We start from the raw sequence: 25,027 nt of genomic DNA, 5'->3' as shown, positions 1-25,027 counted from the left end.
GGCATCCTTTCTAGCTGGTCTAGTATAATATCAAGTTGAAGAATTGCCTTGGAAGGGAGGTAGAACGTGATGGTAAAAGTCAGATAAAGCCAAACTAGACAATCTTCACGAGAAGTAAAGAAAAGGTCAAAAATAACTTTAACAGCCCTTTACTGAATTTTATATTCAGCTGGGTGGTGGTAGAAACATCGGATGGGAATTATTAAGTTAAAAATGCAAAGCTCTGCTTCTGTTTTTAAGATTCAAAGTTATTGGAGGGCAACAACCTATATCCCACGCCCTCTTTACCCCTTCCCCCTTAAGCCCCTCTCCCGACATTAGATTCAAATCTTGAGGAAATCGTTTTGTTCACAATAATTCTAATAGTTTTATATCCAAAGATCCGATAACTATACCTCCAGGGATGGTATGACCCCAACAACCCCTGAGGCAAGGACTGTAAACAATGCCAGCTGTCCATTGTTTACCTATGGGTTTTATCGTTGGGAAGGAGGGCAGGTTGGATCCTGGTTGTGTGAAAAGGAATTGGGATAAGGTGAAACCTTCAGGGAATGTTTAGGGGCATGTTGAATTAAAACAAAAGAGACTGTGTGTATCCAGGTCATCAAAAGGGCGTATCTAGTATAACTCAGGAAAAACTTAGAGTAATACGTTGTAACTTTCAGGGCACACTGAACTAAATCAAAAGCCAAAATGCTGAGGGGGATATTAAATCAAATCAAAATACGCTATGTGAATCCATTGTCAAAAAGGGGTATCAGAAATATTTCATGAGTGGCTAAGGTTTTGTGTTAAAAATTTCATGGCATGTTGAATCAAATCAAACAACACTACGCGCAATCAGGTTGCCTAAAGGGCGAATCTGTAATATGTCAGAATCGTCTAAGGATATCAAACTGAAACTTTAAGGGCATGTTGAGGGGATGTTGAACTAAATCAAAAGACACTAGTGCATCCAGATCGTCAAAATAACGCATCTGCAATATCTCAGTAACGGATAAGGATAAAATCTTGAGACTTGCTGGGAATATGGAGAGGGTATTGAATGAAATCAGAATAGGATATATGCATCTAGGTTGTCAAAAGGAGGTATCCACAATATCTAAAGTACGGCCAAGGATATTAAGTTGAAACTTTCAGGGCATGGGGGACTTGGAACAGAATAAAAAATCCTATGAAATCCAGGTTCTCAAAAGGGCGCATCTGCAATATCTCAGGAACGGATAAGCGTACTGAGTTGAACCTTTCAGGGAATATTGAAGGGTGTACTGAAGTTAATTAAAAGACAGTATGTGCATCAAGGCTATCTGAAGGGCGTATCTGTAATGCCTCGGAAACAGCCAAGGGATTAAGATCAAACTTCCAGGAAATGTTGAGAGAGGGGTTTCAACTAAACCAAAAGACACTATATACATCCACATTGTCAAAAGGACGTATCTATAATATACCAGGAACAGTTAAAGGTATGAAATTGAAACTTTCAGGGAATGTTGAGGGGGTGCTAAAATAAATCAAAAGACATTTTGTACATCCAAGTTGTTAAAAGAGCAGATCTGCAATATCAAAGGAATGGAAAAAAGTAACAAGTTGATTTTTTTTAGAGAATGATGAGGGGGTGCTGAACTAAATAAAACACTACATACATCCAAGTTGTCGAAAGCGCACATCTGCAATATCTCAAGTATGGCTGAAGGCGTAAATTAACAGTTAAAGGAACCCAGCTGAAACTTTGAGGGAATATTGGGCTCAGGTATCAATTAGATTTTAAATTTTGGACTGAGGAGGGGGGGGCAAGAGGAGCTCATCAAGTCAGATAATTTTTAATAAAATGGTGGTTGTATTGATTCTTAGGGCTGACCCACTTTAAATTTCAAGCAGTAAAGACATATCGATTGAAGTTTCAGTGCCAAATTATTCTAAACTGAAACAGATCTGGTTACAAATATTGGAAAATATTTTCATTTTCCAAATAGCAAAATGAAAGTCTTTTTAATAAACAAGCTGCATTTATTTGAACAATAAATAACACAACACAATAACAATAATATAAAATAATAACAATAAAATAGATAAATAAACACAACATAACAATAATAATATAAAATAATAACAATAAAATAAATAAACAATAATATATAACAAACAGTCAGCAAGAACAAAACAAAATACAATAAGAGCCTGGTAGTTAAATAGTCAATCAATTTTAGTCTATACTCAACTTAGAACTTCATAGCACTTAGATTGGGAATACAAGAGAGCAGAGGGAATACTAGGTAACAAAGAAACCGATCAGCTCTATTTACTCGGGTAGTAATTTTAGTAAAGATAGTTAATGCAGCAAAGGTCAAAATTAGAATATCGGAAATCATGGTAATGACAGTGGTTAAGTGTAGTTCTGAAACGTGTGTGCTTCAAAAGACTAAGGAAAATTTTTAAAAATTCCTATTTTAGGAAGTCTTAGATACTCGTTTGACTGACTTTACATCAAACAATGAGTTATTTGAAAAGTTTGGTTCGACTCCACTTTCTAGGTCTATAATGAAATAAAGGTAAATATCAATTAGCTTTATTTTACGGATAGAAAATAGCAGCTTACTAAAGATTGTTTTCTGTGGATCTCCATCCAAAGTCAAACTAAAAGCAGGTCGTCCCAGAACAGGGTAGTAAGAGGTCAAAAGAATAGATTAAAAGGGGCAATGAAGCTTCATACGGAAGGAGGCGAAGGGGGTTTTAAATGCGAAGGTTTAGGTATTTTTGAAGACCACTCTGCCTTTCAATGATGATAAATAACTGTTCAGATAGGGATAAATCCTTTTATTAGACGTGAAAACAATAAAAAATACTTGATATTTCGAACACACATACAGTATATCTGCTGACGACGGTCACCGCATAACTTATCGAAATATCCAGTATTTACTGATTGTTTTTTCACTGTCTAATAAAAGGATTTATCCCTAGTTGAATTAAGAGAAAGAGCGTGCGCAGTTGTGATGGTCTCGGGTGGCTAGGTGCTTAAGTGAGTTGTTAGTAGTTGTAATGGTAATAGTAGTAGTATCATGGTCTAGGAGGGATGTCCCTTCTCATTTGATTCCATGTTCTCCTATAGCCTTTTTTGTATTACTTAGGACCTACCCCATAATAATAGTCCACGGGAACAGGGATAGAACTCAACCCTGCTTAACCCCTGATTCCAATTCAACCAACTTACTTTCTAAACTTGCTGTCTCCATTATGGAAAGAGGAAAAGATTAAGCATTGTTAACTACACCCTACTTATTGAGACAGATGATGAATTTAATGTAAAGATAATAGCATAGGAAAAAATAGAACTGTCAAGAAAAATTGAAATTTCTCCATACAAAATAATGGATATAGCCAAAAGGATAGTTCCATACAATGATGTAGGCCTTCAAAAAAAATTCTACTTTGCGAAATTTAGACTACTCTAGAGACATGCGTGATTGTATGAACAAGAAAAGACATTAAAATTTGGACAGAGATCTACCAGATAATATAGAAAAAAAATAGGACTTAACTCCATAAAACAGTGCTAGAAGGCAATACGAAGTTACAGAGTAGCTTCAGAAACAACCTTGATATTAGAAGACATAAAAGCATAGAGGTTCATGATAAATATGAACAGTGAAGCAACAAAAAGCAGAAACAAGTTCTCATGGATGAAAAGCAAAAAGTTGACACAGCTACTAAGCTCAGAAACTCTGCAATGGGGTAAACAGATTCAAACATTCAAAAAAAAAGAGGGAGACAGATATGAAAGTCTATCAGCATGGAATACAAAAACATTACGAGTCATACAACAAACTCTTTTCTAAATAATAATTGAAGAATATAATGAGAAACCAAATTCACCTCCAGGATCTGATAATATGCAGTAATGAAACACTCTGAAGGGGGTTATTAATAAGAAAAATATACTTTTCTGATAGTTCTAAAAGAATAGGCCAGAATTCAAGAAAATTTTGGATTTTGGTGGGGAGATTCAAGCCATGAGCCCTTCTCCTCCTGTCCCCGGTAGAAGTGAGACTATTACCACTAACGTATAATGCATGTAGGTATTGTAAATTGCCTAGCCTTTTGAAAATTGTTGAAGCAATGATGTTGTGAAAACCCAGCAAATTAAGTTCAAAAAGTAAATATTATAGATATAGTACCACCCAGTTATAAGTGAAGTGATGGAAAAGTAGATAAAAAGAGACCAGAAATTGGGAATAGAAAGTAAAAAAAAACAGAAAGATATTAAATGTGGTTTCATAAAATTGAAGTTCTCAAGATAGTCTTAAATGATAAAAACAACAAGCAATGCACACTTCGTAAAATGGATGAATATTTGCAGCTTAATTAGAAGATAGGTAGAGGGTGAGGGTAGAGTAGGGTACATAGGTACAGGATGTTTTTAATAATATACTTCACACAAAAAATAAATGAATTAATAGCAAAAGATATAAAAAGTAAAATGCCACGTTCCTCAAAGATCATTTGAAACCTAGATGAGTGAAGGTAAAGCATTGGTAAAAACACTGTCAGATATTACAATATTTTCTGAGAGAGTAACTCCTAGAGATTCATACTAACTCCTAAGATAGTAATCATAGTAACTAGTAACTTAACTATTCATAGTAAGTCCTATTCATAGTAACTCCTAGAGATCAAACATGTAGGCTACATCATAGGATCATACGACGTTCTTGTTAGCAAAAAAGACACTTATAGAATAACTTTTGCTGATCGTTATGATGCTTGATTCGTGGCCCAAAACACTTACAGTTTCATAATACTAATTGCCAGTCACAGAAAAGTAGAAAATGGGCTAAAGAATCTGCATTAAAAATTTTCTGCAAGAATAATGAGAGTAATTGTATTCACTTAGAAAAGAACAGATTCCATCTTTAAAATACATTTAAACAGAAAATGATTGAATATGTGAAGAAAACAAATGCATAGCATATCTGAAGAAATTTATCCACTGATTGTAAAGACAAACATTACCTTTTGTGCACTATAGACATTCGTTTTTGTCTTCTTCAGTGAGTAACCGCAGTTCTGGAAGTGTTAACAAAGAGAATTGTTTTTATTTGTTTTGTTTTTTAGTTATTTTTTTTCTTCTCTGTCCCATGTGTTTAGTTTGTCGTTTTGTTATGGTTTTTAAAAGGCTGATATTCATCTTTTTTTTTTCTGTTGAAATGGCTCCAAGACGTGGAGCCAAAACATTAATTTTTTTTTGTTAATTAATGTTTTGCTGTTGTCTTTTTTTTGCTCCACTGCTTTATTTAAATTAAACCCGTTTTACTCTCTTAATTTTCCCTGTCTGAAAAGGCATGGATTGATTAATTTTTATTATTAATGTTTTGTTTTTATTACGTTATTGTTTTTATTGTTCGTTATATATTATTCTTGATTATTGTTAATCAAGAATATTATATTATTCTATTGTCATTATTTAACATTTATTTTATTTTACTGTTATTATTTTGTATTATTCTTATTATGTTGTATTGTTTATTATTGCTTTGCTATTATTAATGTTTAATTATTAATGTTTACTAATAATGCTTTGCTGTTGTCGTTTTTTCCATTTTTGTTCCACTGCTTTATTTAAATCAAACCCGTTTTTCTCTCTTAATTTTACGTGTCTGAAAAGACATGGATTAATTAATGTTTATTATTAATGTTTTGTTTTTATTACGTTATTATTTTTATTGTTTATTTTATATTACTGTTATTATGTTTTATTATTAACTTATTATTGTTTTGTTGTTATTAATGTTTATAATTAATGTTTTGCTGTTGTCGGTTTTTTCCCACTGCTTTATTTAAATTAGACCAGTTTTTCTCTCTTAATTTTTCGTGTCTGAAAAAGGCAAGGATTAATTAATGTTTAGTATTAATGTTTTGTTTTTATTATATTATTTTTTTATTGCTTATTATAGGTTATTGTTTATTTATTTTACTGTTATTATTTTAGTTTATAGTTATTATGTCTAATTATTTATTTATTATTGTTTTGTTATTATTAATGTTTAAAATTAATATTTTGTTGTTGTCATTTCCATCTTCTCATTCTGATCTCGTTGGTCACCATTGGCATTTATTACTATAGATTACTATAAATCTAGGCATTTATTACTCTATCAGTCCAATGTACCGCAAAGATACCACGCAGGCAATTATTCTCGAAGCCAAGAAGTCTTTTCTCAGCATTCTTTGAAAGGCTCCAGGACTCCATCCATTGAAAGGCATCCATATAAAAGTAATGAGAGTACATTACTCCTAAAGAATCGCAATTTCAACTTCTGAGAGTAGTATCTGCATCTTCAAATATTCTTCATCTAAGAAAATGCTCCACCTGCATATGCTATGCGTAGCAAGACTTATCTGTCACAGTTCCCATCTTGGGTAATTGTACTACCAAGATACTTAAATTCTTTCCCCACCCGGCATTTGAAGGAGTCGAAGACAAGGCAGCACACTTGGTAGATCCCTGGAGAAAGAGGCAACAAGCCTCCGAACTACTTTGAATGAACTTTGGTCTTTGGCACAAGATTGGTCTAGTTGGAGGTCGACCGTCGCTGCCCGATGCGCCCCCAGGCGTATGAGGATCTAAGCCTAAGTAGGTTATTGTTTGTTGCTTCTTTTTTTTGTTCCACTGCGTTATTTAAATTAAACCCGATTTTATCTCTTAATTTTTCGTGTCTGAAAAGACATGGATTAAATAATCTTTATTATTAATGTTTTGTTTTTATTATATTATTATTTTTAATGTTTTTTATATTATTGTTTTGTTGTTATTAATGCTTATAATTAATGTTTTGCTGTAGCAGTTTCTTTTTTTGTTCCACTGCTTTATTTAAATAAATCCCGTTTTATTCTCTTAATTTTTTGTGTCTGAGAAGACATGGAAGTTAATCATAATAGGTTTGGCCTGTATATCCAGAAAGTTATCAGCAGAGCTTTTGATGCAATATTAGAGAAAATATATCAACAGTAAAATACTACTGAACAACATATGGAACAAGTTGCCAGTCCAAATTTGGAAGACTGGATGTTAATGATCATACAGCTATATAAGGACAGTATTAAGAGCCATGAGTACAACACCTGTTAGTTTCCCATTATAAGAAACTGAGAAACAAGAAGTAGGATGAATTAATGAATTAATGGTAACAACTATAAGTAAAATTTTTATGCCTGCTCCTCACCTTAGCCTACTTGTACAGAATCAGCACTAGAGATCTCTAACAGTTATGGAATTATAATAAAATTAGCAAAACTGGCGAATTTCATTGAATCAAAAGCTCACCAACCATGGGAGGAAAGCAAGACCTTCTTGAATTTGAATTCTAGCTTGGAGAAAAAATTTTGCATTGATGGCATTTCCTATAATGAAGGACAATGCTAATAAGGTGTATGGTCCACTATTCAATAATGCATCTAATGCAGACGAAAATCAGCTTCTTGGGCGAGTATTTTAGTTTCCTTTTGAAAAAAACTATATATCCTGACCACTCCATCCATGACTAAACACCATTAGGTAATAGAATTTATGAATTTATAATAATAATAATATAGTATGATAAAAATAATATTGTAAGAATATATAGTAATTATATAACAGGAATAGTATAATTACATATAACAACATATATGTACATTACGCATATAGCATAAACATATAATAAGAAGACTATAATAAGAATTTAAAACAATAGGTATTTAAGAATTTACAAAAGAAAAAATTATACTCTGCCCTGGTTCAAAAAGTGCAATTCAAGATACAATAAATACTAACATCACGGAAAACCTAGTAAAGAAGTCATGAACTTCTTTACTTTGACAGTTACACATAGTTACATGAAGTTAGTTACATGATTGACAAGAAGAAACAATACATTTAGTGGTTTCCTGGATAATCATGCTAGGTTTTGGTAGTGGACAACAGATAGGGGAATGCCCTACAGATAGGTAGAGTAGCTCCATAGGAGGCTTAGACCAAGTAGGACCTTGTCCCAGTGGGGTCCATAATAGAAACTGGGAAACCCTCCCCTGGGGGTCATAATTACAGGTGGAGGAGGAAGAAGGCCCCTCAAATGTACACTCAACAGGGCCCACTGCCGTGTTCACACGTCAGATGAGTTACAAACCTTCTCCCAGTAATGGGTTAAATTGCATGGTGAAGCAGAACACCATCGTGGGAGGATCCTCTATAGGAGGACAACCGCGGCAGGGCGTAAGATCCAGATTTATGGACAACGGCCTCTGTAAAGGGCTGCCTCGACCCTCTCGGGGTACCTGCAAGACTGGGAAACTTGCGGTCAATTTTTCCCACTTGAGGAGTGGCGCCCCTCGAGGAAATTATAGCCTAGTAAACAACACAGCACTCGTACAGGATTCTGATTATTGGATATTTTTCTGGGCTTGGTTTGTTTTGATGGGCGTTTTCGGGCTGAAAAACCTCTTCCTAGCTAATTTATCTACTATGGGTTGCCTCCCCGTAGTAGCATAATATTTGTAGGCATGAATATATAATGAGTCGGAGGTAATAGGCTTGGGACTGTCTGTGCAGGATTTCGACTCTTGTTGATAGAAGAGCTTCGCCAAGTGCTGAAAACCATGTTGTGACCAAGATGGGCCCAGGATTGCACAAAGCCTCCAACTTACTGGAGGTCCCAGGGACTTCTTGCTGTCCGGTTCTAAGCCGGCGTAAGTGCTTCGGTGTAGACTTGAGAAGATATTTTGGTCCCCATCCTGCACTGGTACCCGGGATCACTGCTTTTCTTGAGGCCAAAGTAATTTCAAAGATTTAAAGAACATGAAAATTGGAACTTGGAATGTTACGACGTTAAAAAATGACTATCGCATCGACATTTTGACTGACGAATTCAGACGGTTTGAACTGGATTTATTAGGAGTTTCAGAAACTCATATCCCAGGAGTAGGAAGCATGAAATTAGGTGACATAGAATTTGTTTACTCAGGCAGGAAGGATGGGGTACATAGACAGGGAGTAGGGCTCATGATGAATAAGGAAGCTGCTAAGTCTTGTTTAGGCTGGGAAGGTATTAATAATAGAATACTAATTACTCATTTTATGACTAAAAAGTCTAGGGTATCAGTTATAGTAGTATATGCCCCCATTGAACCAACTGATGGATATACTAGTGACTCAGATGAATTTTACTTACAGTTACAGGAGCAAATAGACAGGGTACCAGGTAGAAATATGGTGTTTTTGCTAGGAGACTTTATCGCCCAGGTCGGTAGAAATAGGGATAGATGGTATTCTAGCCTAGGTAAATTTGGTGTATGAAAAGAAAACAGTAATGGCTATAGGCTTTTGCAGTTTTGTAGGTATAACAATCTAGTTATAACCAATACAGTGTTTGGTCACAAAATGGCCCATAAGTTGACATGGTATTCACGTGATGGTAAGACAGCAAACCTTATTGATTATGTTATTGTAAACAGAAGACTAGCAGGATCAATACAAGATACTAGGGTGTATAGGAGTCCCGTTGTTGATGTTAAAAGTAAAGATCACCATCTAGTAGTGTCTAAGGTTAATTTAAAGCTGAAATTTCGGAAGGGTAACTCCCTCCCGGAAAGTTATGATGTTGGTAGACTTCAGGATGAAAATTTGAGAAAAAAAATTCCAGGAACAGTTGAGTACTAAACTTGAGAGTTTAGAATTTGACAATGTGGAAGATGGATGGAATAATTTCAGAAAAACAATTTGTGAAGTTGCTGATGGTGTCCTAGGGAAGAGTGCTAAGACTGCAACAAGGAATGTTAGTGAAAAAGCTTTAGGTTTAATATAGAGTAGAAGGGGTTTGTATAAGAATTATCTGAGTGATAGGTCGTATGAAAACAAAAGGAATGTAAAGAAAGTGGAGAAAGCATTAAATTATGAACTAAGGAGATGTGAAGTGGAGGCGATGGATAAAATTGCTGAGGATCTGGAAGATGCGGCTAGACGGCATAATAGTAAAATATTATACTGGCATGTTAATAAATTGAAAGGGAGTAGCCAATCCGGACTAGTCCCAGTTAAAGATAGAAATGGGGCCACAATTAGTGATAAGGAAAAAGTTAAAGAAAGATGGGTGGAACATTTTGAGAATGTGCTAAACCGAGATATAGTTGCAGGAAAAGATATAGATGAAAATGAAAAAGTTTGTGATACCTTGGATGTGAAGGAAGATTTCTTTAGTGAGGAAGAATTAGCGACAGTACTAGAAGGACTAAAAAATAATAAGGCCCCATGTGCTGATAGTATGATTAATGAGTTTCTTAAATATGGTGGCTCTGAGGTTAGGAATAAGCTACTGAAGATTATGAACATGATATTTGAAAAAGGGGAAGTACCCAATGATTTTAGGAAAACCTTAATTAAACCACTGTATAAGAAAGGTGATAAGAGTGAGTGTCGCAATTATCAAGGCATTAGTCTGGTCTCTGTAGGTAGCAAATTACTGAGTAATATGATACTTTTTAGACTGAGACATGCTGTAGACAAAGTTTTAAGGGAGGAATGCGGTTTTAGAAAAGGTAGAGGATGCGTCGACCATGTTTTCACTCTTAGGTTAATAATTGAGAAGTCCCTTCGTTGTCAAACACCTTTGGTCCTCAGTTCTATTATGAGCAAGCTTTCGATTCTGTTGATAGAACAGCGTTAACAAAGGTCTTATCGTTATATGATATACCTGAAAAATACATTAAAGTGATTTGCGCTATGTACGAGAATAATACTGCTGCGGTTAAGGTAGGAAATGAGGTTAGCAACTGGTTTTGTATTAAATCAGGAGTTAAGCAGGGTTGTGTTCTATCCCCCTTTATATGGATCATTTTAATGGACTTCATCTTAAGGAGCACAGGAAAGACAATTGAAGACCATGGAATCAAATGGGGAGGAAGAACGCTCCTGGACTTAGATTATGCTGATTATGCTGATGATTTAAGCATATTAGATGAAAGTGTCAGCAAAATGAATGAATTTTTAGAGGTTTTACGAGTTCAGGGTGCTAAAATAGGCTTGAAAATTGATGTTAAGAAGACTAAGTCACTAAGGCTAGGAATAAGTGAAGATAAATAGGTGACATTAGGTAACGAAAAGATTGATCAGGTTGGAAGCTTCAGTTACCTTGGTAGTATTATTAGTAAAGATGGTGGGAGCAGTGAAGATGTTAAAAGTAGAATAGCTAAGGCTCAGGGTGTTTTACACAGTTAAAAAGTTTGGAAGAATAGAAAGATAAGTCTACAAACCAAGATTAGAATATTGGAAGCTACAGTGATGACAGTGGTCAAATATGCCTCTGAAGCATGGGCGCTCCGAAAAGCAGATGAAAATCTACTAGATGTTTTCCAGAGAAATTGTCTACGGATTGTTCTGGGTATCCGGCTGACTGACCGTATTTCAAACAGTAAGTTGTACGAAAAGTGTGGTTCAATCCCGCTTTCTGGGGCAATAATGAAAGAAAGGTTGAGATGGCTAGGCCACATTCTACGGATGAAGGATGACAGATTACCGAAGATTGTCCTTTTTGGCCAACCGTCTGGGGCTACACGGAAAGCAGGTCGTCCTTGTCTGGGTTGGGAGGATTTCATAAATAAAGATTTAAAGGAAATGGGAACTTCCTGGGAGGGTGTAAAGGGGGAGGCTTTAAATAGATTAGGTTGGAGGAGGAGCGTGCGTAGCTGTGTTGGCCTCAGGCGGCTTGGTGCTGCAGTGAGTTATTAGTAGTAGTAGTAGTAGTAGTAGTAGTAGTAGTAGTAGTATAAACATATTTGTTAACAGGCAAAAATTGTTATATTTATTCAAACATACCTTTATCAAGTTCAGCAAGTGCACTGTTAAAATCAAGCTCAGTATCACTTGTCATAGAGATATCAGGGTGGCCGTGTTTTGTTGGAATCATAATGGAATAGAATGTAGCATCCAAAACTAAAAAAGATAAGTTTAGATACAACAAAGTTCATTAAGAAATTAAATCTGTATAGGCCTACCACACAGTAGACTTACAGAAATTAAATTGATATTCATTATATATTGGTTTTTAATGGTGGAAACCCATCTCCGGGTTCTAAATTTGAGTGACATACATATCTTTGAAATGTCCAGAGTAAACTTGTTGTTGAATTCATGAAAAGCTACTACTCTGGAGGAGGTAAGCAGTGAAATTTTGGACAAACCTTAAAAAAAGAAAGATAGGGTAGAAACACCACCTCCTCCCCAATTAAGGTCAAGCACCATTAAGCAAAGAATATAAAAAATTAAAGCCTAAACTAAAGTTTTGTATGTTTGACCCCCTCGTTCCCTGGAAAAATCCTCTTACACTCTAAAAGTTAATGTAGTCACCAGTTATGGTTGAGGATGTTTTACAGAGACAAGGTTTAGACAACAAATTCATTTGTAAGAATTCACTTCACTTAGCACAGCCATTTCTTGAATTAGTAAGATGTTATTTGGCTACATTTTTACCCCCCCTCCCCATTCTTCAATTCTACGATAAAAAAAAAAAATCTTACCCCTCTCCTTTAGACACTCGGGCTTGAATGCTAAACATCAATTTCAATGCTTTACACCCTTCATTCACATAATAAATTACAACAGTATATCATCTTACCAATTTTGGAAATCTTGATGACATTCTCATCCAACTCATTACTTTTTATGCCAGATTAGGACAATATTGTAAATGGCAAAAATTTCTCATCAATAGTTTATTCTTAATGCAAAGTAAGGCTAGCCAAATTAAAAAAATAGGCATCATTAAAAAAATTGATTCTATAGCCTAGGACTATACCTGACCTCATTAGGAAAAGGTGATGGAATTCAGCAGACTCTGAAACTCACAGCACAAGTTCTAGTGCCACTAAATTAAATATCATGCATTGGATTTCAAATGTTGCCTGGAAATAGGGCAAATTCTGTCTGTAAAATAGGCAATGCTAAGTAGACTTGAGCTCTACTTAAAATATTGTGTCATATAAGTTTATGTTAGCCCATGTTATGGGAAAGTTTGAATAGGAGCAATAATATGGAATTTTTGGATGAACAATTAATAAATTTTCAAAACAATTCTATACACCTTTCTAAGAAAGCCTCTCATGCTTGACCAGAGCTTGAATCTCCATCTCCCACCCACCATCAGCAAGTCTTGAATTGTTTGCTTATGATGATTGTAATGAGGTAAGACAGTAAATATGATGACATCAGCCTAGTTTGAAAAAACTTGTCTATTGCTTAAGGAAAAGCACTATTTTCATGCTGTTAAAGGAGAACAGAGACTAGGGGGTTTCTAGGGGATTTCCAACCGTCCCTATTCCTTTTTTATACATTTTGTTTACATACACAAAAAATGAACATTGTACAGTCAAGAATACCATTAAATGTCAAGTTATCCAGGCTTGTAGTTATTTATTATTATTATTATTAATTTATTACCCGTCATAAACAGAAAAGACAGAGTATAAAAAAGAAAAAGAGAGAGAAAAAATTAAATACATTTCAACTACAAACATTATAAAATAACACTAGTCCAGGGGTGGTTGGCTCTTAAAACATTGGCACCGAATTTGGAGATTCTTCTCTCTATGGCCATGGAAGGGTTGGTGACCAAGTATTTCATGGAGGTGTTGCTATTGCTGTGTCACAGAGGGAGATGCAAGAGAAACTTGTCATATCTGTAGAATGCGCTGCAAATTGCTTTCATTTCGGTAGCTGTGAATATTTTCCAGAAGGGAGCCAGAGCAAGCAGATGGGGGGGGGGGGGGGTAGTAAAAGCAGTCGGGCAAAGAGAGGATGGTTGAAACAATACTTATTGGCAATAAGTAATCCATAAGACGCTCGTAGACAGGAACAGAAGTGGTTTGTCAGTACTGAGCATGTGTCCTTCAATGTAGAAGAAATAGGGAGGCCAAGATAGGTAAGGGACTCACAGGGCTTAATCAGAGTTTCAACAATTTTAACAGAGAGGTTAATTGAAAGCTCATTTTTTGAACCATTGAAGAAAAGAAGTTCTGTTTTAGATTTGTTGAAGGAAAGTCTGATCTGCTTGTATGCTGCTGCAAGTGACTTGTAATTTTGTTGAAATAAAGATATTGAGTGAGAAACATGAAGAATGTCAACAGCAAAGTTCAGCAGCAATAGATTGATCCCATGGAAAAAGCATGATGGCTTTATTACTTGTTCTACTTTGATGAAAGCATTATTAAACAGTGATGGTGAAGTTTCGCCACCTTGACATATACCTTTCTTGACACTCAGCATTTATTTAGAAGGAAAAGTGCTGGCCGGAGAGGGGATCAGGGTGACAGCTGAGAGCTTGTTATACATACTGTAAACAGGGGAAATGATGCAAGAGGAAACATCTTGCTGAAGGGTTTTGAGCAGGATATGGCCATGGATACTAAAATTGAAGGCTCTACTAACATCAAGCGCTCCAAAGACGAGAAGATCACCATTTTTATCTGCATCAACAAGAAGATTTGCAAGAAATCTGTGAGCATGTTCCTGTCCTGAGTGCTTTTTGAACCCAAACTAGTTGTCTGGAGTAGTGCATCAAAGTGCAATTTCATCAACAGTAAGGGATTCAAATAGCTTACAAAAAGTAGTTGAAACAGTGATTGGACGATATGAAGCTAATTTTTTTTATAAAATTAGATAGTTGAAGTTAAAAAAACAAAGAAAAACTGTATTCCAAATTGAACTTTAAGTTTTGACATTTAATACAAATTGCGCAAAGTGAAATAGGGACAAGGTATACAACTTGTTTTGTTTTTATGCTCTTCCCAAATATAATAATCATTCATTTGCAAATCAACCCCCCCCCCTTCTCTGGTGGTCTCTTATTTAGCCCTCGTAATGTATTTTTCTATGTCTTCAATCTAATCATATGTTATAACTCCTATATTAAACTAGTTATCTTCTCAGTCTAGAATTTATCTAAAATAAGTTGTCTGCGTGTCTGTCGAGTGACGTCACGTTTGTGTGTCGACTGACGTCAGGTTTGTCGACTGACGAAATTACGGTCCGGGACATCGGGACACAAATGACGACCGGGACACCGGGCCATAGGGAATATAAATGACGACCGGGATACTCAAAGAGAAAGCGACCGGGACACAAGGAATGTTCGATTAGCAATCACCATCAACAAAGCATCAGGACACAAATGACGACCGGGACACAGGGAATATAAATGACGACCAGGACACTCAAAGAAAAATTAAAGACCGGGACACCGGAACACAAATGACGATCGGGACAAAAATGACGACCGGGACACCGGGACACAGGGAATATAAATGACGACCGCGAAACTCAAAGAGAAATTACAGACTGGGACACCGGGACACAAATGACGACCGGGACACAGGGAAACAACAACAACGGGGACGCCGGGGGGCACAGGGGGATATATAAATGACAACGGTGACACAGGAAATGTTCGATTAGCAATCACCATCAACAAAGCTCAAGGGCAATCATTAGAATAATGAGGTATAGATCTGAATACAGTTTGTTTTTCCCATGGACAATTATATGTTGCATGTTCAAGAGTCGGTAAACCTTACAATGTATTTATATGCACAGACAATGGGACAGCCAAGAATGTTGTAAATTCGCAAGTTTTACGTAGTTAAAAATATATATATATATATCTATCTATATTCACAGGTGGTACACAGGGACACAACTACAATAGCGCATAACTAATATGGCGCGTAACAACTTACGCGCGGGGGGGGGGGGGGGCTTGGGGGCGCGAAGCGCCCCCATCGACTAGGTTTTGGGGTGGCGCGAAGCGCCACCCCAACAGATAGTAGGGAATATAAATGACGACCGGGACACTCAAAGAGAAAGCGACCGGGACACAAGGAATGTTCGATTAGCAATCACCATCAACAAAGCACCGGGACACAAATGACGACCGGGACACAGGGAATATAAATGACGACCAGGACACTCAAAGAGAAATTACAGACCGGGCCACCGGAACACAAATGACGACCGGGACAAAAATGACGACCGGGACACAGGGAATATAAATGACGACCGCGGACGCAAATGACGCCCAGGACACAGGGAAACAACAACAACGGGGACGCCGGGGGGCACAGGGGGATATATAAATGACGACGGGGACACAGGGAATGTTCGATTAGCGATCACCATCAACAAAACTCAAGGGCAATCATTAGAATAATGAGGTATAGATCTGAATACAGATTGTTTTTCCCATGGACAATTATATGTTGCATGTTCAAGAGTGGGTAAACCTGACAATCTATTTATGTGCATAGACAGTGGGGCAGCCAAGAATGTTGTATATTCACAAATTTTACGTAGTTAAAAAATATATATATATATATATATATATATATATATATATATATATATATATATATATATATATATATATATATATCTATACTCACAGGTGAGACACAGGGACACGACTACAATGGCGCGTAACGAATATGGCGCGTAACGACTTAGGCGCGTGGAGGGACTTGGGGGGGGGGGGCCGCGAAGCGCCCCCACCTCCTAGGTGTTGGGGTGGCGCGAAGCACCACCCCAACAGCTAGTATATTATAAAGCAGAAACTTAATTGTTTTATTGCTTCCTTTTAGTTTTTATATATTCCTAGGCTAAATATGGGACCATCAAGGAGGGCATTATATTTACATTTGAATGTGGTGTACCGTCTTCACCTTGTCTACAGGTCACTTATGGAATGTAATATATATTTACCAAAAATTACACTATAGCATGCTTATCTAAGCATTTCAAGTCAGTAATAAATATAAAAAATTAGGCTAACCAATTAAACATTGACAAAAATAATTATTAATAAGCAGGCTACATTGTATTACAAATTAAGAATCTATTGTCAGTACTTAGGAAAGATGCATGTTAGTCATGATTTTTGTCCAAGATTAGATGCTGTCTGAGCACTGGGGGGTCTTGTCTTGGGCCTTTGACTAAATATTTAAAATGACCATTACTAGCAATAAGACAAAATCCTGTGTCTGTCCGGTTAGCAATATTAGTGATATATGGCATCTCAAGAAGGGCCAGGGTTCCTCATACCACTCTCTATCCACTGACAACTTGTACACATCCATATTAGTAGAGCTCACTGTTCTTAACCAAGAGAGTTCTCTAGTTCCATAGGCTGACAACTCTATTGGAGAAGAACTTATTCCTAAGCTTGGTATTTACTTGTTTCTATATAAGTTCTTAAGATTGATCATGATTTTCAAAGTTAAAAAAGGCCAGGAATGGTTTATTCTTATTGTAACATTCTGACTTACCTTTTCTATTCCAGTGGCCTGGGTTCTACAAGTATTGAATAAACGTCTGCTTACGAATCAACCGACTTTTTACATGGTGTCAGAGCCCCTCTAAAAGTCATGGAAGCCAACGTACCATACCCCACAATGGACTGGTCAAGCGACAACCTCAAAGAGGCATGGTCGAGATTCCAAACACATGCAACCCTCATGTTCCAAGGACCCCTTAGTGGAAAGACTGAAAAAATCCAGTGTGCGTTCTTGCTGATCTGGCTAGGAGAAAAGGGGAGAGACATTTTCAGTACATTTACAATATCTGCTGAAGAAACAGACAAAATTGGAGCATACATATCCAAATTCAGTGAATATTTCAGCCCCCAGTCAAACACAGTGTTCTCAAGATACCTCTTTCACAAAAGAGACCAACGTGATGGTGAAACAATCGATCAGTACATCACAGAACTAAAGTTATTGGCTCGGGAATGTGAATACTCCACAACAGACTTGAAAGAGGAAATGATAAGAGACAGACTTGTATGTGGTATCTCCTCAGTGAGAGTCAGAGAGAAGCTCCTACAGGCAGGTTCAAATCTGACCCTGTGCAACTTAGAACAATGTCGCAACCTGGCTCGAGCAGCATCCACGGAGGCCAGGATGCATACATTAAACAAGAAGTTGACTTCATTCGAAAAGGCAAGAAGACGAACCAGAGTGCACAAGCTTATAAACAATGTTATTTCTGTGGCGGAGAGTACTCCCCCCTGCACAAATGCCCAGTCAAAGGAAAAGCGTGTAGAAATTGCGACAAGCTAAATCATTTTGCGAAAGTTTGCAAAAGCAACAGAAAAACAGTAAACCTCATAAACCAGGAAGCATGTCGAAATAAAGACGATAATCTCTTTATTGATACAGTGAACATTATTGATTCTGTTAACATAGACAAAGGTGAGGACCAACCCTATGTGAAGCTTATGGTGAATGGACTAGCCAGAATCACTTTCAAAATTGACACTGTTGCCCAAGCAAACATCATTCCAGAAAGGAATTTCAAGACCCTCAAGCCAAAGCCTGTAGTACGTGAAACGCTACAGATTCTTACTAGTTTTGGGGGCCAGAAAATACCTACGCTTGGAGTCTGCAACCTGACGTGTACACACACAAACGGCAGCAGTGAAACTCAGCCCTTCTTCATTGTAAAAGATGCCCCCATACCAATCCTTGGCTTCGATACTAGCAGGAAACTCAACTTATTCAAGCTGATCCTCACAGTCGAGAGCTCAAAGGTCCAGAAATCAACTCCATTTGTCGAAGAATTCCAAGACCTCTTCCAAGGTATTGGTCAGCTCAAAGGAAAGTGCCACATTACGCTAAAAGAAGGAGCTGAACCAAAAGCAGTACCAGGTAGACACGTCCCAATATCCCTCCAAGACAGCTTTAAGAAGGAACTCGATAGGATGGAAAGCTTTGGGGTCATAGAAAAAGTCTCCCGCCTCACAGATTGGGTCAACGCTGCAGTTGTAATTAAAAAGCCTGACAAGAGTCTTCGGGTCTGCATCGACCCCCACGACTTGAATATGGCCATCAAACGACCCCATCATCCAATGCCTACATTCGACAAAGCTGTTTTGAAACATGCTGGCGCTAAGTACTTCACAAAACTTGACGCTCGCCATGGATATTGGTCGCTTGAACTTGACGAGGAGTCGTCCGAATTAACAATGTTCAACACACCATATGGCCAATACAAGTTCAAACGGATGCCGTTCAGCCTAATCTCGGCGCAAGACGAATTCCAGCGCCGCATGGAGGAGGCCTTTGAAGGTATCAAAGGTTTTTCAGTCATAGTGGATGACATCATCATATCCGGCCGAACCGATGAAGAACACGATTATAATGTGCGCAGCGCGCTTATAAGATCCCGCGAGAAATGCGTGAAGCTCAACCTTCAACAATGCGAGTTCAAAAGTGATAACATCCCGTACTTTGGACACATAATATTGGAAGCTGGCATCCATCCAGATCCACGGAAGGTTCGAGCACTAAAGGAAATGCGCATCCCATCGACTAAAGATAAACTTCAGACCGTCTTGGGAATGATGAACTATCTGGCAAGGTATATACCCAATCTTTCCTCACTGAACCAACCGCTTCACGAACTGGCAAACCAGCGAGAGTTCAAGTGGGAAGAAGAGCACAACTCAGCATTCACAAACATCAAAGAATCGATTTGTGACTCATTATCATTCCTTGATCCAACATCAGGAAACATCAAGCTCCAAGTCGATGCTTTGAAGTTCGGCCTTGGGGCCACCATTCTTCAGAATGGAAAAGCTGTATCCTTTGCATCGAGATCGCTTAATCGCACCGAGCAGAATTATTCACAGATAGAAAAAGAATTATACGCTATCCTCTTCGGCTGCCTGCATTATCATCAGTACCTGTATGGCCAGAAATTCATCGTTGTGTCTGACCACAAACCTCTGCTAGTCGTCCTAAACCGCCCAATTTTGAAGTCGTCACCTAGGCTGCAGCATATGTTACTGAAAATCCAGCCATATGATTTTACAGTGATATTTCGTCCTGGTAAAGAAATTCCTGTTGCTGATGCCCTATCCTGCTTATATCTCCCTGAAGAGGATACAGAAACGCAAATGGAGATCAAATCGTACATGCACTCTGTGATGACACTTCTCCCAATCAGCCCGCAGACAGGCTTAAAAAGCTAAAAGAAGAGACAGCAGCTGATCATCAATTGGTCGAGCTCACTATGACTATCCAAAGTGGCTGGCCCGAATCTAAAAGGTCCGTCCCCAGAAACATACTCCCATTTTGGAACGTCAGACACGAGTTAACAGTCATAGACCAGATCATATTGAAAGACAATCGTTTGGTCATTCCAAAAAATTCCCGCAAGAACATCCTAGACTGCATCCATTCATCACACCTGGGAATTGAAAAGACTAAGCAACGAGCTCGCTCTATTGTGTTCTGGCCAGGTATGACAAAGGATGTTGAAGAACATATCAGACACTGCTATGTGTGTACCAAATATCAAAACTTGAATCAAAAGGAGCCGTTGTTACCCCATGATATCCCTCGCCTACCTTGAGAGAAGATTGGTTGTGATCTGTTATACAAGAGTGGAGAATATTACCTCATTACCGTCGACTATTACAGCCGGTTTTTCAAGGTTGGTAGAGTCGGTAGCAATGCATACGCCCATCAAATCGTATCATGTTTGAAGAAACAATTTGTGCGGTATGGAATCCCTAGCGTCCTCGTCTCCGATAATGGTCTGCAATTCACATCAGCTCTATTTCAGAAGTTCATAAAAGACTGGGAAATCGCTCACAAGACTTCATCACCAAACTTTCCGCAGTCAAACGGACTTGCGGAAAGGACAGTACAAACAGCCAAGGATATCCTTACTAAGACTGATCTCACAGGAGACGATTTCGAGCTGGCTATGCTCGAATACAGGAACACGCCGTTCGATGGACTGGCATCCCCAGCCCAGATGCTGATGAGCAGAAACTTGAGATTGATAGTTCCTTGCACTGGAGAACTACTCTACCCCAAAATCGTTCATCATGGCGAGTTCATGCAGAACCGAAAAAAGCAACAATCATGCCAAAGGAAATACCACGACAGGCAGTCAAAAGAACTAAAACCCCTGCAAGTTGGCCAAACAATTCAAGTCCAAATCCAGGGTAAGACATGGCAGTCTGGCACAATCGTGAGAGGAGACAAGCATCCTGGATCATACATAATCAAGACGAACAAAGGAGGAACCTATCAGCAAAACAGGCGTCACATAAAGGTGCTCTGCCATTCAAACAGGTCACCTGATGCTGCTGAAGCCCTGGAAACCCCACATGGTGAATCTATGGGAAACCCACATGCCAAAGCTCTTACCTCATCACCCATAACTGCGTTTGCTGCTCTCACCCCTCCACCTAAAACGCCTGATCTAAACTCATGGCCGACTTCCCATGATCTTAGTCCAGCATTCCATACGCCAATACCTGTACCAAGCACAAGTCACACGACCCACGCGGATCTACAGGGTGCTCTGTATTCAACCCGTTCAGGTTGATGTGTAAAGCCTGTAAAGAAACTTAACCTGTAAATGTAAAGAAACCGTAAGGTGAGTGTAGTAGAGGTGAACTAGAGAAGTGATCCAAGTGCCTTATTGTATATGAAGTATGTATGAGAGTACAAAAAGTGTTAGAGAAGTGAGCCAAGCGCCTTCTTGTATTCTAAGAGTTAAGACTGCTAATTGTAGAGGTGAATTAGAGAAGTGACCCAAGTGCCTTATCGTATTATGAAGTATGTATGAGAGAACGAAAAGTGTTAGAGAAGTGAGCCAAGCGCCTTCTCGTATTCTAAGAGTGAAGACCACTAATCAAAAGAATTGGTATGGTGATGCATGCAAATTGTCTAGAGCTTAGTGATGAACAAGTCTCTAGCTTTACTGAGATTTTACAGTAAAAAAAAAAACAACTAACATTAGCAGTGGAACTGGCTTAGCCTAGGTACTGTTTGATTACCTATACAATATACTTAGCCCTTGTTCATCCCCATCTTGAGTTTGGCATGTTGGTTGCCAACCTGCACTTTAAGTGTGACATGGAGATACTTGAAAAGGTGCAGTGTAGAGCAACAAAGCTCCCTTTTTCCAAAAAAAAACAAATCTCCTACAAGCAACAACTAAAAAAGCTTGACCTTCCTATCCCAACATACCATCAAAATAGAGGAGATGTCATCCTAGTATTTAAGATGATGACCAGTGATACTATTAAGCCCATTTTCAATCATACCAAAACACAAGGAAACCCCAAAAAACAGTGTCAAAAATTTTTCAGAAAGCATGAGAAGCTGAACTTCTTAACCAATCATGTTGTTCCACTGTGGAACTCATTCAGCAAATCTATAGTGTCTGCCAGGTCAGTTGACAGCTTCAAGATTGGTTTTGACTGAGAGTGGACTGGGAAGTCATGGAAGACACAGTGGGATGAACCAGTATCATCCAGCAGGGTATAATAGCCCTCAAATGCACCAGACAACCAATACATATAGCAACAACCAATAATTAAACTAAAATGCCCAGTATATATATAAATAGATACAATTATGTACAGATACATGAACATTGATTCTATGTTACCTAGCAATGTCTACAGGTTCTTCACCCTTAGTTGCTAGAAGATGCAATTTAAGGTAATATGGGTAAAATTCTAGTTTAGTGACTTCTTGCTATCTCAGAAAGGTGTTAGGTTAGGAAAATGAAACTTTCAGGGATGGGTCTACACGCTAAAGTATGTCCCAGGAAGGTATTTTGAAGTACCTACCTTCTACTTCCTCTCCTTCTAGAGGGTCCTGACATTTGATGACCTTTAAAAATATGTGTGCTATAAAAGTGAAACCTTGCAAAATGGATCTTCTGCTTGAATGAAGTACAACAAAATTGTTTTCAGCTTCACAACTTTGCTCAATCCCAATTTATACAGTTTTAAAGATATGCAAATACATTTCCAAGATTTTGAAAAAGAAACATTGATATAGCTAAGAATTCTACTCAAATAGGCTAATAAGGATTGCATTTTCAGAACTAAAGGCAGAGAAAAAGCAACTGGTAACTGAAAATTAAGGTAAAATGTTGTTTTGTCAAAATTTCAATAGGTATAGACCTGTCATATAGGCAAATTTTAGGGCCCTCTAGAGGGAGAAGGAGAGGAGGTGGGTACTTTAAAATACCTTCCTGGGATATACTTTAGCCTGTAGACTCATCCCTGAAAGTTTCATTTTCCTAACCTAACCCCTTTCCAAGATAGCAAGAAGTCACTAAACTAGAATTTTACCATAATATGTTTTAAATTAGGCCTATGACTTGGTCAATGTTGGTATTACCTGAACAATTGTTTTGGGTCATGAAACTATTGTTAATAGATGCATGTTGACCTTTTGAAAATCTTTTCTTTCTTGCAAAACTACCACAAATTCACTGTTATGGAGTTATTATATATTAGCACATTAGGGGGGGGGGGGGGGTAAAGCATGACATATATTAAATACAGCAATGGTTAGTATATGTATTTAATATATGCTATGCTTTACCCCCTCCCCACCCCCCTAATGTGCAAATATATAGCCCAAATTTGTTTCTAAACTATTATAGATTTGTAATTTTGGTGAAATTCTAGTTAATTGACTTCTTGCTATCTTGGAAAGGATTTAGGTTAGGAAAATGAAACTTTCAGGGATGGATCTACAGGCTAAAGTATGTCCCAGGAAGGTATTTTGAAGCAACTACCTCTACTCTTTCTCTCTCTAGAGGGCCCTGACCTTTGATGACCTTTAAAAATATGTGTGTTACAAAAGTGAAATCTTGCACAATAGATATTATGCTTAATTAAAGTACAACAAAATTGTTTTCAGCTTCATAACTATGTTCAATTCTATTTTATAAGGTTTTAATGATATGCAAATATATTTCCTAAATTTTGAAAAAAAACATTGATATGGCTCAAAATTCTACTCAAATAACAGGAATTGCATTTTCAAAACTAAAGGTAGAGAAAAAGTAACTAGTAACTGAAAATTAAGGTAAAATGTTGTTTTGTGAAAATTTCAATAGATATAGACCTGTAATATAGGCAAATTTCAGGGCCCTCTAGAGGAAGAAGGAGTAGAGGTGGGTACTTAAAATACCTTCCCAGGACATACTTTAGCCTGTAGACCTATCCCTGAAAGTTTCACTTTCCTAACCTAAACCCTTTCCAAGATAGCAAGAAGTCAATTAACTAGAATTATACCGCAATTTCAAATATCTGATCAACAAAAATAAAAATGATTGCAATTCTATATGTATAAATACAAGAATATTTGGGCTGGAATAGCCTAACTCCATAATGGTGAGTTTGCTGTAGTTTTGCAAGAGAGAAAAGATGTTCAAAAAGTCAAAATGCATCTATTAACAATAGTTTCATGACCCAAAACAATTGTCCAGGTAATACCAACATTGACCTATGACTTTTGCTAGGATTTAAGGACAATTACATACCAGCCTTCCTCCTTTCCCTGCCCCTAATGAGAACACATATATTTCTAAAGTGTGGAAGTTTTTCTTTGCAAAATTTTACTGTCAGTTTCAATTATTTTGTTTGTTAAGGCTAGGCATATTTATCATTAATTTCTTGTTCATAATGCGAAGTAAACCTAGCCTAAACTAAAAATAGGCAAAACCAAAAGAATATTATATAGCCTAGGGCCAAAAATGGTCTCATTAAGAGGAGGAGAATTTCAACAGACTGCAAAACCAACAGGTAGTTTTACCTTAAGGCACGATCTCATGTACTATTAAACTAAATATCCCGCTTTAGAGTCTGCAGATTGCCAAATAGAATATTCCTTATTATCTATTTACTAAAAATGCTAGCCGAATCTACCTGAATTCTTTTACCGCAAATAGAAAGTTCTTGCATAATTTTAAGGGCTTGAAGTGGCCACCAATCACCTTTTGTTTTTATTTTGCTTCCGACACAGAAATGGCTTCACAAACTGGCCTCTCTATAAAAATTTTACATTATTTTACAATTTGAACCCATTATTCCACTTTCTTAATTTCTAGTTCTGAAAACTGTCACCCAAAAAGCGGTTTTTAAAAAAGACAAAAAGTCATATTAAAAACTAAAACAGTCAGAAGTTAAAT

The 25,027-nt window shown here is 37.4% G+C and overlaps 1 protein-coding gene across 2 annotated transcripts in view; it reads right to left on the bottom strand.

Annotated features, from left to right (window-relative positions):
• Positions 1–24,707, bottom strand: part of LOC136035679 (integrator complex subunit 7-like) — a 129,915-nt gene extending 105,208 nt beyond the window's left edge. The window contains exons 1-2 of one of the 2 annotated variants that reach the window (XM_065717603.1): positions 24,652–24,707; positions 11,843–11,959 (exon numbers count right to left, since the gene is read on the bottom strand). In XM_065717603.1, the coding sequence (XP_065573675.1) occupies positions 11,843–11,933 (91 nt within the window). In that variant the 5' untranslated portion in view covers positions 11,934–11,959; positions 24,652–24,707. Of the gene's footprint in view, positions 1–11,842; positions 11,960–21,231; positions 21,256–24,651 lie in introns of those variants that run through there. The other variant, XM_065717604.1, reaches the window with a different exon arrangement.
• Between the last annotated feature and the right edge of the window lie 320 nt (positions 24,708–25,027).

The sequence above is a fragment of the Artemia franciscana genome, chromosome 14, assembly GCF_032884065.1.
Source record: "Artemia franciscana chromosome 14, ASM3288406v1, whole genome shotgun sequence".
NCBI lineage: Eukaryota > Metazoa > Arthropoda > Branchiopoda > Anostraca > Artemiidae > Artemia > Artemia franciscana.
Note: the sequence above shows the minus strand (reverse complement) of the source record. Positions and strands in the feature narration are given on the sequence as shown.